Source organism: Podarcis filfolensis (assembly GCF_964270895.1).
Source record: "Podarcis filfolensis genome assembly, chromosome: 3".
Lineage (NCBI taxonomy): Eukaryota > Metazoa > Chordata > Lepidosauria > Squamata > Lacertidae > Podarcis > Podarcis filfolensis.
In genome coordinates this window covers 88,569,921-88,589,322 of record NC_139606.1, presented here as the reverse complement: position 1 = coordinate 88,589,322, position 19,402 = coordinate 88,569,921, and the positions used below count along the sequence as shown (strand labels likewise).

General features: G+C 42.1%; 1 protein-coding gene across 5 annotated transcripts in view; it reads right to left on the bottom strand.

Moving 5' to 3' along the window:
• The window catches only part of PLB1 (phospholipase B1), a 116,614-nt gene that overhangs the window by 55,492 nt on the left and 41,720 nt on the right, over window positions 1-19,402 (bottom strand). For all 5 annotated transcript variants that reach the window (XM_083604453.1, XM_083604451.1, XM_083604452.1 and 2 more), the window contains 10 exons: window positions 19,227-19,307; window positions 18,951-19,017; window positions 16,994-17,052; window positions 16,064-16,137; window positions 14,311-14,354; window positions 11,175-11,283; window positions 6,519-6,570; window positions 4,034-4,114; window positions 1,906-1,971; window positions 696-796 (listed from right to left, as the gene is read on the bottom strand). In XM_083604453.1, the coding sequence (XP_083460579.1) occupies window positions 696-796; window positions 1,906-1,971; window positions 4,034-4,114; window positions 6,519-6,570; window positions 11,175-11,283; window positions 14,311-14,354; window positions 16,064-16,137; window positions 16,994-17,052; window positions 18,951-19,017; window positions 19,227-19,307 (734 nt within the window). The remainder of the gene's footprint in view (window positions 1-695; window positions 797-1,905; window positions 1,972-4,033; window positions 4,115-6,518; window positions 6,571-11,174; window positions 11,284-14,310; window positions 14,355-16,063; window positions 16,138-16,993; window positions 17,053-18,950; window positions 19,018-19,226; window positions 19,308-19,402) is intronic.

The window sequence follows — 19,402 nt, the reverse complement described above, 5'->3', positions numbered from 1 at the left end:
AGGGGTTAGGAAGGCAAGAAGAGTAATCAGCCTGGCTTCAAGCCAAGCACACAGTGATTTATGCAGACTCCTTCTTGGTGGATACTAGCTTCACTGCCATTGCAATGCATTTCAATTTGCAAGGCAATAAAATTTCACATGTTTCTCAAACACTCTGAGCTGCAGAACTGTATTTGGCACTAACTACTTTCTCTGTACAGTGGTTGCTATTCATTATGAACAGTAATCTAGGATGTAAACTGATGGGCACGGTTCTTTATATCTGGAAGTCAAGATAATATTTTATATCTGCATGCGTGTGTGTCTATATATCTATAGTAGTAATTCCATGAATTCCAGTAACTCTAGAATATAGAACACACACCTATAGATAGACAGATAGATAGACAAACAGACACCACAGTTTCATGGATTTCAGTGTGGCATACATAAAAAATTTAAAATCTATAATACAATATTAAAATAAGATAAAATATTAAGCAACAGTACGTTGACAATGACCATCCAACCACACTTGAAGTAAAATAATTGAAAGTGCCCCAAGAAGTAAAATAATAGCATTGATAGCAGGTGCACCTTCTTTTACACATATGTAATGCAGTTTGCCCACAGATGGAATGTGGAAACTAGGTTCCTCAATCAGATATGTTGCAGGGTTTCCTGAACTGTATGAAAATGAGAAGTCAATTCCCTACCTCATGAGGAGTCTCGGGCAGTAAACTCTCTTGTCTTGATACAATTTCCTCAGAGTTGCTATGTGAAGGATGGAGACCAGGTTCACAAAGGTACGAGGAACCTGCCAAAAGGTAGGTGCAAAATGCAATAGGTAGTACCAGCTTCTTAGTACATTTGGCCTTTTGATCAATATAACATATTCATTGTCCACTGACCCAGCCTGCACAGTACACACTAAACTGAGGAAATTATTGGCTGCCACCCCCTGCCTCCAATCATTCAGGGATCCCTAATTCAGGCTGAAGCACTCTTCCTTGATACGTTAGTTCTTAAAAGCTTAAGTGCCATTGAAGTCATAGGGAGGAAGATTGTCAAAGCTAGGTCCTTAACTGTAATGGAAGGGGCTGTACTATGCAATTCATAGACAATGGTCCTGCCGAGAGTTTCCAAGCCAAGAATGAGAAGAGCTTCATTTCAGTGGTTTGATGTTATTGTGTGTTACCAAGAATTAGATGCATAAAACTGAGGTGTGATACACCACACTCTTGCAATGGAGAAACATCCTTTAAATGGTGTGTTCACAATGCACAATCACCTGTGTATCATTCAGTCTGTGGCAAAATGTCATTTAAGTAAGTTCATCCAACGATGTGTAAAAGGCAAAGGTAAAGGTACCCCTGACTGTTAGGTCCAGTCGCGGACGACTCTGGGGTTGCGGTGCTCATCTCGCTTTACTGGCCGAGGGAGCCGGTGTTTGTTCGCAGACAGCTTCCGGGTCATGTGGCCAGCATGACTAAGTCACTTCTGGTGAACCAGAGCAGTGCACAGAAACACCGTTTACCTTCCCGCCGGAGCGGTACCTATTTATCTACTTGCACTTTGACGTGCTTTCAAACTGCTAGGTGGGCAGGAGCTGGGACCAAACAACGGGAGCTCACCCTGTTGCGGGGATTCGAACAAGTCTGATCGGCAAGTCCTAGGCTCTGTGGTTTAGACCACAGCGCCACCTGCGTCCCTTACCTAACAATGTGTGACCCCCCCCCAAAGCCAAATATAGCCCAATAGTCAAGTTTGGCAGCCTCCTGGGGTCTTGAGAATCCTCCAGTTTTGAATTCCCATAATAAATAAATAAAATAATTTCATGTTCTAGAGTGACCTATTCAACTACTAGTAAATCAACATCTCATTACTTCCTCCTACCAGCCCCATTGGCAAAGCATTCTTTCATACCTCTTTATGGAGTATGTCCAAAGCAGCCTGTATATTGCTTACAAAATTTTCAGCGGAATAAAGTACCTATAGTATGAAAGAAAAAGGGGGGGTGAGTTGTGTTCACAATGACCTGCTCATAGCCTGCTTCAGTTCTTTCCCAGTAACTTCATTATTCATTCATATTTTAAGGGGAAATTTATACGAGAGTGCACACCGATTAAAAGTGACATAATAAGTAAGAAATTTTGAGATTAGGAACTTGAGAACAAAGCATCACGTGAGAAGCAGATGTAAGATTTGCTGCACTGGCAAACTGAGCATGGAGCTGTTTGGGGCAAAGCTATCAGTGCATCAGCGCAACACTTGTGTTGCATTGCAAACATTTAGGATAAGGGTTCCAGGTAGGCATTCAGAACTAAACTTCAATCCACTCAGTCCTAAAGGTGGATAATGACTGGTAATGGCAAAGAGTCACGCAGAGCTCCATTTGCTAACTCTGCCACTTACATTGCATGAACAATTGTATGAACAACAGAATATGTGTATGATGGAGCTGCCTTGGCCACAGAAGTGAATGAGGAAGTCAATGCTGCACATGAAGAGACTGGGAGCCCTAAGTCCACATAGAGCCAGTGTGGTGTAGTGGTTAAGAGCAATAGACTCGTAATCTGGTGAACCGGGTTCGCGTCTCCACTCCTCCACATGCAGCTGCTGGGTGACCTTGGGCTAGTCACACTTCTCTGAAGTCTCTCAGCCCCACTCACCTCACAGAGTGTTTGTTGTGGGGGAGGAAGGGAAAGAAGAATGTTAGCCACTTTGAGACTCCTTCGGGTAGTGATAAAGCGGGATATCAAATCCAAACTCTTCTTCTTCTAGAAACTCTTTCACGTGTAAATAGCCTGATAATGTTGCAAATAACCTGCTTGCAAGTAACCTGCAAATAACCTGATTATTCTTAAGGTGCCATCCACAGTTGCAGCCCAAGCCGCCTTGAATATTTTGACAATATTTCTAAAGGTTGTGGTGCCCATAAAAGGGACGAGAGTTTCACAGCTGTGGAACAGCCACCCTCTTTCTCCCTGTGCTAACCTGGTATGCTAACCTGCCGCTCCTGGTTGATCTGAAAGATTGCAGCAGGGCTTAGAGGAAGTGGCAGATTTTCAGATTTGCTGGATCGGATCCATGGCATGATAAGTGTTCTATTATTAAATTATCTATATATCCGTTATCTAAACTTTTGACTTTATCAAGAGAAAGTTATCTTTAAGATGAAGTCACAACAATAAAGTTCTCAAAGATATGCTTTTGTGTGATATCATCTTCAGGTTGAACGACCTCTAAGTCCCACCACAGAGAAGGTGACATGACTAGATGCTTAAACCCATCTGACATTAACTCCACTATCACACGATGATAAGCCATGCTAGTTCACAGTGTCCAATTGCTCCTCTTCAGTTAGCCATGAAGCTTTGGTTTGTCAAGCTTTGGTCCAAACCTTGATCGTGTCTTGTTCTCCCTAACAAATCGTTAGCAACAAAATATGATTTCATGTTGGCTTGTGATCATGATTTGTTCGGGAGAAACAATCCCAGTTCAGATGGCTTGTTGCTCTCACCTGCCCCGCGGAGAAAGCAAACCAGGAATGTTTGGGCAGAAGCTGAATAGACTAGCAAGTGGCAATCTTATTTCATTACTAGTAACTGAACAGAGTCTGCCACCAAACCTGACACAGTAGGCTCTTAGGGGTGCAATACAAGCCATGTGGCACAACACAGCTCTGTCCTCCAACAGGAAGAAAGGCCTGGGGAGCTCAGAAGGAGCAGCCAGAGGACCTGCCACCACTTGCCCCTCAACATCTGCCACCTGAGGTGATAGCCTCACTCTGCCTAATGGTAGGACCGGACCTAAACCCGAACATTACTCAGTGGGACAGAGATAACATGGAGTCATTCCAATATTATATTAAATAATGTGAAGGACAGATCCTGTGTAAATAATGTGAAGGACAGATCCTGTGCATCTGCACAATTACCACTTAGGAATGTTTATGGATGAGTACTCAGATACACAAGTAAGATTTTCTTGCTGGGTGTTGTATAGGGTGAACAGAGAAAAACACTTTTAAAATAATGTCTTGAAAACTTACAGGATCTTTGCAATGGTCACACAAGTCATTCCCTCCTATGAAAATTGTTACAAGTTTCCAGTCTTCTTGGAAATTTATTTTCTACATTAAAGACAAAGAAGATGAAACATAATGAAAAGCAAGAAGGAAAAATACTTGCGTCAACAGCCTAGAAAGGAATAATTAAATTGCTCTTTTAGGGGCACAGTCAGCTTATTCCTTTGGACTTTTACAGAACCTAGGAAACCAGGGCAGCAATCTTAAATTAGGTCTTTATGCGCCACATGGTTATATAAAACAAAACAAAAAAATCACAGGTTCACTTTGCAGTGGCCTATTTCAAATCACTAATGATACGATAGTGTCACCTACATGCCTAGTTGTATACTGTTACATTAGGAACTGGGCTCCTGATCTTCATTTTAAGAAGAACAATTGCTCTTAGGGCAGAAGCATGCTAGGCACACCACTGCCAAAGAGCTGCAGCTCGGTAACAAGGGATATTGTCTGCATGTATAACGTTTTAAGATCAATCTCCAGGGCTGCCAGCTAAAGGATCACAGGTTGCAAGGCCTTTGGAGAGCTACTAGTCGCCAGGCTGACCTCCTGGGGCAACGACATCATTGGTTACACTTCAGCACCTTGTACTGTAGAAACAGAACATTGGAACGAAAACAGAAATCTGTCAGCCCAATTTCTCTGCAGTGTTTTAATGCAACCTCAGAAGGTTCAGGGGAGTTTGATGGGTTGCGTTTAACTTTCCCCATGCATCTTATTAAATGCACAAATAATTTGCAGGCACACACCTGGCAGCCGCAAAGCTGGACCGCAGTGATGCTTGGTCCTTCTTGAGCGGCCCAAACTGGTAACTATGTGAGTTAGTGAGATATAGTGAGATGAGCACCGCACCCCATAGTCGCCTTTGACTGGACTTAACCACCCAGGAGTCCTATATAGTACATATTTACATAATTGGTTTAGCAGCACTCCCCCTTTCCCGGGAGATGTATGAATTCTAAGCTTCAGAACAAAACTAAAATTCCCAGGGTTCTTTGCAGGATACTAGAATGATTAAACTGGTATATAACTAATCTACGTTTATATGTCTTGTTAAATGGTTACATGTTGAAGCATCTGGCATCCCATCTGTTTTAATAGTTGGTTTGCTGTTTTTCCTGATGTGTACTGCTGAGCCACTAGGGACTCCACCAGACATCCTGCTTATCGAGCATTTATCCTGATTTGCATACACAACACTTAGGTGGTGGTTAGATTATGTCCTGTCTTCTTTTTATTTAGCAATCATTCTGATTTCTTTGTGGGGCAGTTATACAACAATGCGCATTCAGCCTGAACTGCTTGCAGGGTGTTTACATGTCTTCCTGTTAATCATTTGCTCATCCCACACGCTTCAGGGCATTTCCCTGTCACTTTCCTAACTGCAAAAAGTCCTTTGTTTTTTGTTTTCTGTTGTGTGTTTTTTTAAAAAATTGTCATGCTCAGGCAACAGAGTGCTTTATTCACTGCAATAAACTATAGTTCTGGTATGCTCCTGAATTTCTCCTGCAAAATAGTGACATTCTGGGCACCCTCTTCAAGCAGTACCGTGGCAGCCCAAAGCATGCTAATTCAGATATGTAAATCCTAAGATCCATATTCAAAAAGGGTTCAGAAATCTGACCACCACCACTCCTATCAGTCGTACCCGTCAGAGCTCTTCTCTAATTCCTGCCTGCCGACCCACACCTTTGCCACTGCAGCTTCTGGCTTTTTTGAACTACTAGCAGTATTAATGAACTGCATCAGCATCTGCATCCTTTTTTTTAAAAAAAAAAGTCTACTCTGTTTGGAAGATGTTGTGTTGCTGCAGCAATGCATGGTAGGCAGGCACAAGAAATAGCAAACCCTTCCTGGATTATATCTTCATACATCATATCTTCATGACTAAAATTTTATGGAAAAATTAAAGACAATAATTTTAAAGGGGTGGGGAAGCATATTTTCTATGTTTTTAAATCAGGGATAGAGATTCTGTGGCCCTCCAGAATTCCTATCATTCTTGACCATCAGCCACGCTGAATAGAGATGATGCAAGTTTGAGTTTAATCATGTCTGGAAGGCCATAGGTTTGCCATCCCAGTTTTAGATGGTGGCTGCATATATCACAGCGGGCACCACAGGTTTTTTAAAAAATAAAAATAAAAAAGCTTTCCCTCTTGTGTGAGAGTAGGAGGGGGTGCCTCTTCTACAAATATGGCTTTTATCTGCAGTTTTTCTGGGTATTTATATTCAAATCAACTTTTTTAAAGAAAAGAAAAACATATTACACAATTAGTCAAGGATCCCTTGTGAGCCATTTCTATGTGTTTTTCATTTCTATTTGATTAAAAAGTGAACCCTTCATTCCATCCCTAAGACCTTAACCTCCCCTTCCCATCCCTTGCGAAATCGGATAAGATAATGCAACCCATTAAGAAAAGAAAGGCTCGCATTAACAGAAACTCACAGAATCAGTCTTCATCAAGTCTATTAGCTTTCTAGCTTGAGATAGGAGGCCTCTAAATATAAAAAAAATAAGGCAAGTGATTAGAATTTTGTGATCAGTACAGCCATTGGGAGTGTCGTTCCAAGGAATATGGTAACAGGAAAACGAATTCAAATGGTACTGGCCTGTGTCCATAAATCCCCCCCCCCAAGCCACTTCATTCAACAGACAGTGCACAAAGAACTCTGATATGAAAACATCTTTAAATTTGCTTTAATGTTCAAATAGCCAGTCTCAGAGGGCAGACAGGTCATGACTACTGTGCCCGTTTCTGCATATGGAACACCTTGCACGGGCAGGATCACATCAACAGCTCTGGCCTGCCGATTTGTGCAATGCTAATCTTTCTGAGAATAATCCCACATGTGTTGGCACACAAGGAATGCCGAGCCATGGAACTGCTCTGCTTTTCTGTGTGCAGTAGGATTCCCACAATGGGATGTGCCCCTGGAATAGCAGCTCTATCTGTGCATACAATTCCCTGCCGTATGCAAAAGTGGATCGCTGGCCTGGGGCCAGGAACAGAAAACAGATGTCTCTCACCCAAGCATCAGCTTCTATCGGGATAAATTCAGGGTTGCATGATATCAGCTGTAGGCATGAAATATTATCCCCAGCTATTGTCATCTAACTGAGCTGGGAGAGATGATAACGGTAATCTAACAGCACAATTAAATCCAGTGGCTTGCATGGAACACTTCTGTTTGTGCTATCAAAAATGGCCTTTGCCTCACTTACAGCAGTGCTGCACTGATGACTCAGAGTTTATTTTTGCAGCCACCACTGGCATGAGCCACACCTGTGGCTGATCTCCAGCTAAAATAGCCATTGCTATGTGCAGAGGCAGTCCTGGGTGGGCTGCAGTGGCGTAGCGTGGGTTGTCAGCACCCGGGGCAAGGCAAGTAATTTGCACCCCCTAACCCGTGGATTTGCGCCCCCTAACCCATGGATTTGCGCCCCCTAACCCATGGATTTGCCCTAACCCCAGATGTTGCGCCCGGTGCGGCCGGCCCCCCCTGCACCCCCCACGCTACGCCACTGGTGGGCTGACACAACCCACAGAGCTTTGCATGCCTTTTTGCATATCACTCCATGTCGAGCTGTTCTGAGCCTGCAACAAGTAAATGTGACCCTATGCATTGTTTACTGGGAATCTGCCCTCATGATTCAGCATAGCCTCACAATACTTCTCAGCAGCATGATAGGCTAACCCAGGGGTAGCTAACCTTTGACCTTCCTGTTGTTGTGCTACAGTTCCCATCATCCTCACCACTGGCCATGCTGGCTGAGCCTGATAGGAGCTGGAGATCAACAATACCTAGAGGACATCATGTTTAATGATCCCTGTCCTAGCCATCCCACTTTGACCACGCCCATTTTAAATTTATGCATTTGGTTATTTCCCCCTAATTTGTAATACATCACACCTTTGGGAAAAGAAACAGGTTAAATTTTATGTATAATTTTGCAAACAACCAGTGCTCCAATTTATCAAGGACATTTTGAATTTTCATCCCCTCCCCTGTGGTATTTGGAGTCCTAGTTTTCTGTAATGTGCAAATCTAATGCGCATTCTACCAACTCCTTCCTCCAGGTTGTTAGAGGGAGCAGCAGCTAAGCTAAGCTTGTAGCATCCTGAGATACTATGCCTCTTTTAATAACAGTTCTGTGGTAGAAGCAGCACACAGGGAATGCTTCTTCTGGCTGCGTTTCAAGAAGGCATGCAGGTCACTAACTCCGTGGTACAAGTCAGTTTTGCCTGGTTCTCAAACTAGCATCCTGTTTTGTCATCTTTGAACATGTGGCATACTCAGCATGTTGTGGGGGTTAAACATCTAAACATTTTTGTTTAGACAAGTCCGCCCAGATATGCAGAATGATGGTGTGTGCTTTAGCCTGCTTTTAGTTTATCACTGATTTGATTTTTGAATGTTTCAAATAACTTTTAACTGTTTTCACCAATAATTCTATGGTTTAATTCTTTTTGTAAACCACTTTGATGTGTATTATTATTATTATTATTATTATTATTATTATTATTATTATTAAAAGCAATCGAGTGGTGCCTAAATTTTATGAAATAAATGAAGAATTTTGTCCCAGGGTCCTGACCTCAGCCTGGCACGAAGCCAGCCAAGACAGTCCTGGGCCTGCCTCCTACCATCTTGTTTGGACTGTTGCCTCTTCTCCAGGACACAGATCACTATGCACCAGGACAGCTGAAAGGAGCCACTGAAGACCTGCTGCTGCTAGGGAGGAAAAATGGCAGCACCGGGGCATCAAGCTTAACCACTCACAGGAGGATTGGGTCCTTTCTGCAGCACGGAGCCACTTGCAGCAGTATCTGTTTGTGGGTTTCTTTGGGCACCATCATACCTAGGGCTCTCCCCCAAACCTGGAGCTGGCCCAGCAGCGAGTTGTCAGTTTTTGCTATGTTTGCCACAGTGCAAAGTTGCACTGGATGCTTTAGTTGAGATTCCTGCATGGCAGGTGGTTGGATTAGATGTCCCTTCTGACTCTACGATTCTATCCTGAAGGGTTGCAACGAAGCAGGTCAAGGGAAGGGAGTGTGCAGCCTGTTCAGGATGGACAGCTTTGTTACTTAATAATCTCCCTTCACAGGGATGGAGGGAGGGAGCTAAACCCTTGATGTGTGAATGATATTGTGTGCCAGTGGAACAGATAACTGCAAGGATTCTGCCGGCAGAGATAATGACTTTCAAAAAGCAACGGTGGTGGTGATAACTGCTGGAGTGATCAGCTCAGCGCTCTGTTATTGTGTGCTATCACCTCGGTGAAATTACTGTTATTATGTGGCATCAATGCGTATGGTACAAACTGTGACTGACATACAAGGATTCCCTGTTTTTCCAAGGTGAGAGGAGGCTCTTATTTTCTGTGGATGGAAGCACTAGAGAAGAGCCAAGCACCTTGTCAGAAAGAAACCAAACTGTGCACGAGTACATAAATTTAGAAACACTCGAGACAAATCAACCTAGGGCTAGTTCAGATGCTGCCACCCCTAGATAATATTTAACTGTGCAGAAAAAGAGCATCTCTGTGCAGAAGGTTCAAGTGGCTACGGGGGGGGGGGGGATTATCAGAAGTGGGGAGGTCCACTTCTTACATGAAGGGCCACATTCACACAGGGCTAATTGATATGGGGATGAGTCAGAGCTGCTGCTGCACCAGAAATCACACACTCCCAATGATTTTTAACCCATTTATATTGATCTATTAAATCTGCAAATGAGGAAAACATCATTGTTCAAAAGTGGGGAAAGCATGCGTCCCTTGTTTTTTGATGATGCGCACGTGTGCTACTGCAGTTGTCCTGCAGGAGGAAATAAGTGGTATCCCACAAAGTAGATGCACTATTTGCACAACAGAACTTCCCCTTCCTCTCCTTTCCCCCCCATGCTCCTCCCCAAATCAACTCGGAAGGGTTAGGGGAAAACCCACAGCAGATTTAGGAAGGCGTGAGGGCAGATTCACTCCATTGGGTACCACCAATGCCATTTCTGTTTTTTAAAGCACTTGAGTTGAGTTGAATGTAAGATTTGATTTACAATCTGCTGTCTGGTTAAATCCAGGCAACTTTATTTTTGGTGGGAGGATAATAAAACGTTTTCATCAATTGCTCTCACCAATTAATCAGCTAAGCATTGCAGCTCTAAGAGAAACATGTCACATTTTCATTTCCAGTTGGATATCTGCTCAACAAACATTGTTGAAGATGCAACTTTCAGTGAGAAAGCAGAAACAGAAAACTCAGCCAGAGTTTTTCAGCTGTTCATTCCCATTTGCAAGCTGAGGTCCTGAAGGGGGGAACTCTCTGATGGAGCTCCTGTTTCTGTTCACACTGGAGTTGGGATGTGGTCAAAGAGCCTTTGCCAGCATCCTGGGGAAAGTGCCTAAATGATGTGTGATTATTTGCTCCATTTACTCCAGTCACCCAATAACCAAGGAGGACAGCCTTGCTGAAACCTCTTCCTTTTTGGACAGGAGTAGGAACGAGATAAATAATCAGAGACTCGACTCAACTTGTGGAGAAGTGAGGGTTCACCCACACTGCCATTTTGTTTTCTTTATTTCTTTGATGTATTTATAACCCACCTTTCTTCCAAGTTGGGATTCAAGGTAGTTTAATGTGGATAGTAAGCTTCTTGTGCCACCCCCATTTCTCTGTTGTCCATATGACATTCTCCAAATCACTGCCTTCTCATACTTTGCCCTCCCTCAATCTGGATTTCCTCATACCCTCTCCCTGGTGTGTAAACCTGGACTGAAGGAGGGAAACACGTGAGAAAGGAACAATTTGTAGGAGAATACCATATGGACAATGAAGAATCAGTGGAGGTATAGGAAGCTGTACCACACTAAATGACAGGATGGATGAGGCCTTAGAATGTGGAGACAATGCTCTTTCAGTCACTGATCAACTTCTCTCAAAACAGGATTTAGCATCTCAGGATAAAAGGATAGTGCATTTTCTTCTTTTCTTCCCAATTATGATTCTGCAACAGTACCATTACAGATAAATGCTGAAAAGGCTTAACACATCTGCAACAGACAGGTCTGCACAGACAAACAAACATGCCCAACATCTAGTCTTACTCTGCACGGGCTCCTGCCACAGCCTGGTTCAGGTAGGCATTAGATGTGCTCTGGCTTCCTTTGCCACTGGAATAGCCTAACAGAGAAGGGTTGAACTCACGAAGAATATCTGAAAAATAAAGGTGAGATATCATAGAGGTGTACCAAACGATGAATGAATAGCATAGATATTTCTGTTTTCTTTTCTTTTTTTTTTTTTTTTATTAATAAATTTTATTAGTTTTCATCAAATTATACATTTCATCCCGAATATAACAAATCATAACTGTTTTGGACTTCCTTCAGCGTCTCTGACAATCATCCATATTTATACCTTTCATACACATTCCCTTTTTTCGTATTGCCAATATTCCTCCTTATTCCTAATATTTCTAATAAACAATACTTATTTGTTTTTTTTTACAGTGCCTCTTGAAATCCTGCTAGCGTTGTGTTAATACCACATGTATTTTTCAGATAGTCCACAAATTTTTCCCAGTCCTCAATAAACTTTTGATCTTTACTATATCTGATTTTCCCAGTTAGCTTATCCAGTTCTGCATAGTCTGTCAATTTTAGTCTCCATTCTTCTACTGTCGGTATCTCTTCTTGTTTCCACTTCTGGGCCAACACAATTCTGGCTGCCGTTACTGCATATTGGAAAAGCTTGCAGTCCTTCCTTCTTATGTCCTTTCCTACTATCCCTAGAAGAAAAGCTTCGGGTTTTTTCACAAAAGTGTATCTTAACATTTTTTTCAACTCATTATATATCATTTCCCAAAAGCTTCTCACCTTCTTACATTCCCACCATTGGTGGAAGAACGTCCCTTCTTTTTCTTTGCATTTCCAACATTTGTTATCAACCTTATACATCTTTGCTAATTTTACAGGTGTCATATACCATCTATAAAACATTTTCATCACATTCTCTTTCAGTAACGTACAAGCCGTGAATCTTATGTTCTCTTTCCACAGTTTTTCCCATTCTTCGAATTGAATGTTGTGCCCCACATCCCTTGCCCACTGTATCATTACCGATTTAACCTCCTCGTCCTTAGTATACCATTCCAACAGTATCTTATACATTTTTGACAGAATTTTATACTCATTATTTATTATGTCTTTTTGGAAAATTGATTCTTTTTCAACATATCCTTTATCCTTCAAATCTTTTTTGAATGTTTCATTTACTTGAAAATAATGCAGCCAATCATTCATATGCTCTTTAATTTGTTCATATGGCTTCAACCTCCATTTTCCGCCTTCACTGATTACCAATTCGCCATATGTACCCCATTTTTCTCTCGTGTTAATCTTTTTAACACTCAATACCTCTAGCGGAGATAACCAATGTGGCACTTTTGGTTCTAATATATTTTTATATCTTTCCCATACCTCTATTAATGGACCTCTGAAGATATGGTTTCCAAATCCTTTGTGAACCCTTTTTTTATCACACCATAGATACGCATGCCACCCAAATCTGTTATCGAAACCCTCAAGATCTAATAACTCATTGTTTTCTAACTTTATCCATTCCTTTATCCAGCATATACATGCTGCTTCATAGTACAGTCTCATATCTGGCAGGGCGAAGCCTCCTCTTTCCTTTACATCCGTCAATAACTTAAATTTTATTCTCGGCTTCTTCCCCTGCCAGATATACCTTGAGATCACTCTTTGCCATTCTCTGAAGGTTCCAGTACCCTTTAATATGGGTATAGTCTGAAATAAAAACAGCATTTTCGGTAGCACCGTCATCTTTATCGTAGATATTCTTCCCCAGAATGATAGTTTCATTCTGGCCCACACCTCCAGATCCTTCTTAATTCCTTTCCAAACCGGGATATAGTTATTTTGATATTTCTGTTTTCTAATAATGGTCGGCAGCTGGTTCAAGACAAACAAAAGGCAACACCTTTTCACCTGACAGCATTAAATTAGGGTGGCCTCAGATGGTCATAAAATGTATGAGACAAATATGTAGCATAGCCATTAGTCACGACAGCAAAATGGAACACCTGTGGCTCAGTGGATGAATTTAGACATCCAAGCAATGTGTTGGGAAGGGAATATGTTGGAGGAGTGATGTTTCATGGATGGATGGATGTAATAACAACAACTACAAACGTCACCCTCAATGTCTCTTTTGCACTGCCCTGAACTTCCCTTCTAAGCTTGTTTGGACGAACACTGTTGTAAGTCTCTACACCATCCAAAACTTTAATACCCAATCAGATGGGAAGGGGTATTAATAAATGATAGTAGTAGTAGTAGTAGTAGTAGTAGTAGTAGTAGTGATAGTTAGTGCAGGAGTATTGATCTTGTGGAGGCTTCTAACTACATTCATCTGAACATGGTTTGAAGCCCCATTGCAGGCTTCCCAGAGGAACCTAGTGTGAGAACAGGATGCTGGACTAGAGAGGCCTTTTATGTTCTTTTACGTTTTATGTCTCCTCTTATGTTCTTAACATAAAAAACATATGATTAAAAGCAATATGAATGTCAGGTATTGGGGTAAACAATGGGAGATGGCTGTCATCATAGCACCCTGTTTTAGCTTCCAGAGGCATCTGGATCTCCACTGTCAAAAGCATCAATGAGATTTGGCAAAAGGCCACTGTGGAGGCAGGGGGAGGAGGGGTGCCCCTGCCTTTCACTCTGTTCTGTAAGGCCCCCCCCCCAACTAAAAAAGCTGCTTGGTTCCATGAGCTGCCTGTGGTTTGGTGTCCGTTGGTTGCCTGTAAAAGAGTTCCAAGACACCTTTCTTTTCCCCATAAAAACTTGCACAAGGAGCCTTGCTTATTTGCTTAATGCATTCCAAGATCGTATGGAGCTGAATAATAATTATGCTACACACACACACACACACACACACACACACACACATATATATATATATATAAAGTCACAGAGAATTTTGAAGCAACTAAGACCCTGGGAAATTATAAAACACACACTGTTAAGTCATGCACAGCAAATTACAGTGTTGGCTGTGAGAAGGCTTTCCCCGCCCCTCCTCCACCCCCATCAGTCTGGGATGCTGAATACAAAGAGGTTTAAGTCTGTCAAGCCTGCTGAACATTTCCTCAAGTTTGCTCCATAAATTATGAAAGAGCTTCACAAATGCACTAACCTTAGGGAAATGGGCACTTACTTGCTAATGTTGTGACTGTGCTTATGTTTTCATTTCCACCAACACTGCAGAATTTGGGGGGGGGGGTGCAGGGAGGGGAGGGAGGAGGAAGCAAACAAAAGTTAGAGATGATTTGCTTGGAACAAGTCACAGAGTGCCCCCTGGTGATGTTTCCGATCCTCAGCTATCGCTTACTTGAACTGCTGGTTTGAATGTTTGTTTTATTTATTCTACTTGTATCATGCATTGAAATGGGGCTCCCAATGGTATTCTATAAGGCTATCTATATCTATCTATCTATCTATCATCTATCTATCTATCTATCTATCTATCTATCTATCTATCTATCATCTATCTATCTATCTATCTATCTATCTATGGCAGTAATCACTAGCTGCCTACCTCCTAAGTCTTTGTAATGCTTCCAGTCCATTCACAGGATCCTTCTCAAGACTATGGTTAATAACTCAGGTTGCAGAGCCTATGATATGGCAGAGGCTTCATTGCTAATGATATGCCCACACACTGCACAGTTGTCTTTGTTCATAGGTATTGTGGGGTTTTATAACAGCTCCACATGCCTGTGAAACTTGTGTTAACTATATAATGAGCAGAGTCCCTATGATAGCAAACGTCCTGGTTTTGCGGCCAGCCCAGAACAGCAAAATGCCAACAGGGGTATCAAGCAGCTAAAAAACAACAATGCATGGTTGATGTGCTGTGGTTTGATTTCTGTTATAGACTTGCAATTTAATAAATGGGGAGGGGGTACTTTCCCTAGATTTGGCCTAAGAATATTCCTCTTGAAGACTCTATGCATTAGTTTCATTTATGTACATGCACCAATAAGCAATAATCAAATATATCCATATATGCCGAGTCTGAATGCAATTGAAGTCAGAAGCTTTCACTGTAATAGTGACAAATGAGCAGGACTGTCCTTAGTCTGTCATTTCTGATTTTTGACTGTGTGATATATATTAGTATAGGGTTGCCATATATCAAAAAGTAAAACCAGGACACCCCAAAAGATCCAAGACAAAGCGCTGCCTTTCAGAAATCCCCCCTGGAGGTCAATTCCGCCTTTGAAATCCCAGAAATGTCTGGGAAAATTCAGACAACCACTGAAAAGGCCCTGTTTCTTGTGCTTGCCAGTCAAATACTCCTTGGTAGTAGGCAATGTATGCTACAGGCAAATAGAGCTAGCATGTTTAATAGAACCAGTACATTCACCATTCACTGAAATGCCCCAGTTTTGTACAGGGAAGAAAGGAACTGCTACCTGCTTGTGACTGATATTGTGTAAGAAGAGAGAAAATAAATTATCTAGAGACACAAGCTTTCTCACGCTTATATCCTATTTCTAGTCGCCTCATTGCACTCCATTTGAATGCTGCTTTCAAGTACTTGCCCTCATTGTAGCGAAAAATGAATGAGGTGGGAATATGAAAAGTCAGAACGTTTGTAGAAAATGGTACTTTCGTTAATTTGAAGAAATAGATAAGTCAATCCACAGGAACTTGAAAAAAGACGAAGCCATGCATAAACAAGAGGATGGCTCCTATATCATCAGAGAAGCCTGAGGCCACATCTGCCAGAGCCATGACTCTAGTTACAGCTTGTGCAAGTTTTAAAAGTGCCAACCTCAAGATGGCTCTGCAGTAGCAATTGAGGTCAGCAAGGAGGAGACTGGAATTGGTTTTGAAAGCCAGCAAGAAGAAAAGAATAAGAACAGACTGCAGAATATCTAAAGATTTTGATTTGTGGTACTCACCTCCATGAAAGGCCTCGATACTGTGTCAGAACATCTAGGACATTGTTTGGTGAGGAACCTGCTCCATTTCCTGCCTGATATCAAAGAGGACAAAGGGGTTTGGGAAAGTCCTTTTAGAATAAGTTGCTCGCTGATTTGGAATGGGATGGTTGGAAAGAAGCCACTTTAGATGACTCCCCCTGGAAATATCCCCCACTCTTGCTCTGAGGAACCTTGACAATATTTTAGTTCTGCCTAAGAATAGCATTGGCATCCTGTCTACCTTATCATGGGGATAAGCAAGCAGTGGAGGACTGTCATTGGCCAGGGCTAAATTTACAAACCTACTTAGAATAAAATCCATAAACTGATGGTTGCTGATCAAAGAATAATAAACCAATAATTGCCCTTCCATTAATACTTGTTTCAAGAATACCGATGGGTACAGATGCAATAAATAACAAAGCATATTGCAACAAAGCAACATAGGGTTATGAAGGGGGGGTAGAAATAACATTAATTTGCTATTGCTGTTGACTGAGTTACACATTGCTAGCACATAGGCACTGCAAATGTGGTAAGATTCCCCCCCCCCCAAAAAAAATATTATAGCACCTTCATGGAGCTTCCACAAGTAAGGGATTTTCAGGTTAGAAGTCACATGTTTAAAATGGCCTTTAGTCAAGTTCTCCTCTGCAAAGAAATGTCCACATGTGGTAGGAAAATGTTTGAAATATATATACACATTTGTATCGATTAGCATTTGCAAATGCGCAATGGCCCAAGGAGGTGGCATTCCCAGATTAATACTGCAGCATAATGGGAACAAAGCGGAAGAAAGCATGGGAAATTCAGTTCGCCATGAAGATCCCTCCTTTTTCAGATCAGAATTCAGAAACAGCTTTGACACCACTCATTTTAATAGAGCACATTTTGGTGATCTGCACTTACAGTTATTGAGTCCCCAAGGGCGCCTATAACTTTAATGTCTGCTGGCCTCAAGTTATGAACTATAAAAAAGAAAGACAGAGAGAGTGATGGAACTCTTAAGAAGATCTTTGACATTCGGAACATATTTCTTCAGAAGAAGTTGAAAGAACTTGAGATCTTATTTAAAACTCATATTCTGCCAAATTGCCGTAACTCTTGTTAGTCCCCGGAGGCAAATATGTGATACTTACCAGAATGCCTAATTCTCCTGCAACTGTTCCTCCCTAGAAGCTAGGATTTTTCTCCCACAAAATTATTATGCTGAAATAAAAACCAAGGAACTGGTATCTGGCAATCTTCAGTCGGCGGTGGGGAATCATTTTCACCCAGAGAGGGCCACATTTCTTTCTGGGCAAGTTTCTGAGGGCCACATGATGGTGGTGAGTGGAGCGAGAGGCAACAGCAGCCAGAGACATTAATGTGGTTTTTTCCCCTTTGTACAGTGTGCTGTTTCCACACACACTCACACAGCCCTCTCTGTTCTCCATCCAGACAAGCTTTAGAAGAATTCAAGGCCACATTTCAGCCAGGCAAAAATGTTTGGGGTGCAATGCAGGGCCAGTAAGCAGCCTGGCCTGAAGAGAATTTCAAAGGCCAGTTAGAGAAGTCTGGAGGCCCACATCTGACCCACAGGCCTGAGGGTTCCCAGCAGTGGTCTAATGAGTCTCAAGTGTTGTAGGGTCATTTTAGATGAAGGCCAGGATGCCCCTCAAAGACTGGCCGTGCCATACTCTGTTACAGCTCAAATGTGCAAGTCCCTTAAACCGAACTATTGTGACGATAGCCACAATATTTATTTCAGGCCTTATATGCTGCTCTGTAACCAAGTTTACACAACATTGTTTGCAGAATGCCTTGAGCACCTGCATTCCTATGTGCTCGTAATCCTTTCTTTGGTTAGCAATACTTTTCTGAAGCGTTGCCAAAGAACTTGGGTTGTTGTTTTTTAAGTCAGCTATGCTGGTGCTTTGATGTTATAAGAAGGAAACTTTTATTCCCCAAAAGATGCACACTTCGTAGTTTTGAAAAACTGGGCTTTAGGAAAATTGGGTTTGTACGTGAGCAAGGAGAAAACTCTTTAATACCAAGCCAATAATTCACACTATGAAAAGCACACAAGTCAACTGGAGAATGAATGGAGGACCACATTCCAGTGTCCCTGGAATCACCATTGTACCGCTTTTAGACTATTCAGAAAATAGATATCAGATTCTATACTGGCTGTGGATTATCCCCAAACAGAACTGTAACCAAGGTTCTTTGAGGAAGGGCTGTAGTTCAGTGGTTGCACGCAGAAGGTTCCTGGTTTGATTTCCAGCATCTACAGGTAAGGTTGGGAAAGGCACCTGCTTGAAATCCCAGAGAGCCACAGCCAAGCAGTTTAGATAACACTGAACTAGAGTACCACAGCTTCCTAAATTCACATGCCCACATGTTCCCAGTCCCTAGCCATGATGGAGGAGTCATTATTCAGTGACAGACCACCAGGTTTTCATGTAGAAGGTCCAGTGGGTTCAATCATTGGTATCTAAGGTAGCTTCTGCCTGGAATCTTGCAGAGTATACCTCCCAAGGCTTACTATGCCATCATTTTCTCCCACTCATTCCAGAGATGTTCCCACTTGGAAATGAAATTAACAACCTTGACCAATTAAAAAAATATCACAGTCATCTTCCACTTTCCCCAATGAGTGTAAGGCAGGCATTAGAGGGGTGTTACCATATTATCTCCTTGCTACAGTCCTCTGAAGTAGCTAGGAGGGCCCAATATATTTTGCTGCCTGAGGCAAAAGACAAGACAGCAGAATCGAACCAAACTACTAGCTGAATCTTATTTCAACATTGGCAATGAACCAGCTATTATCTACGTAAGACAGGACCTATGATGACTGAGCAAATCCAGAGATAAAAATTTGTACCTGAGGCAGGAATTGTGTCTGAGGGGTTGCGGTCAGTACATGGAATGTCTGTCCCAAAGCTCCTTTGCTGGCAAAGGACAGAGAACAATGCGTTACAAATGGCCTTTAGCAGTTCCAGTCGAAAGAAATGCATACTTCTTCAACAGACTAGAGAAAGAGCATCACCCCATAGAAAATAACTGCAAGGGATATACAATGTTCTTATGTCCAATACCCATTCTTCTCCACCCAAAGGCAAGCAATAATAAAATATTATGCAGTTGGAGCTTTCCCTACTTGAGATATTGTTTTGGTTCGTGGCTCCACAGGCAAAGATGAGTAGTTGCTATTCTTGAATGTGAAGAAGTATGGGTTCTCCTGCAGAGACAAGATGATGAAAACAATTAGGGTGGGGAGGGGAATCATCATTTCACGCCATGGTTGAAGTCAGAAGGGCAGATTCAGCAACCAGA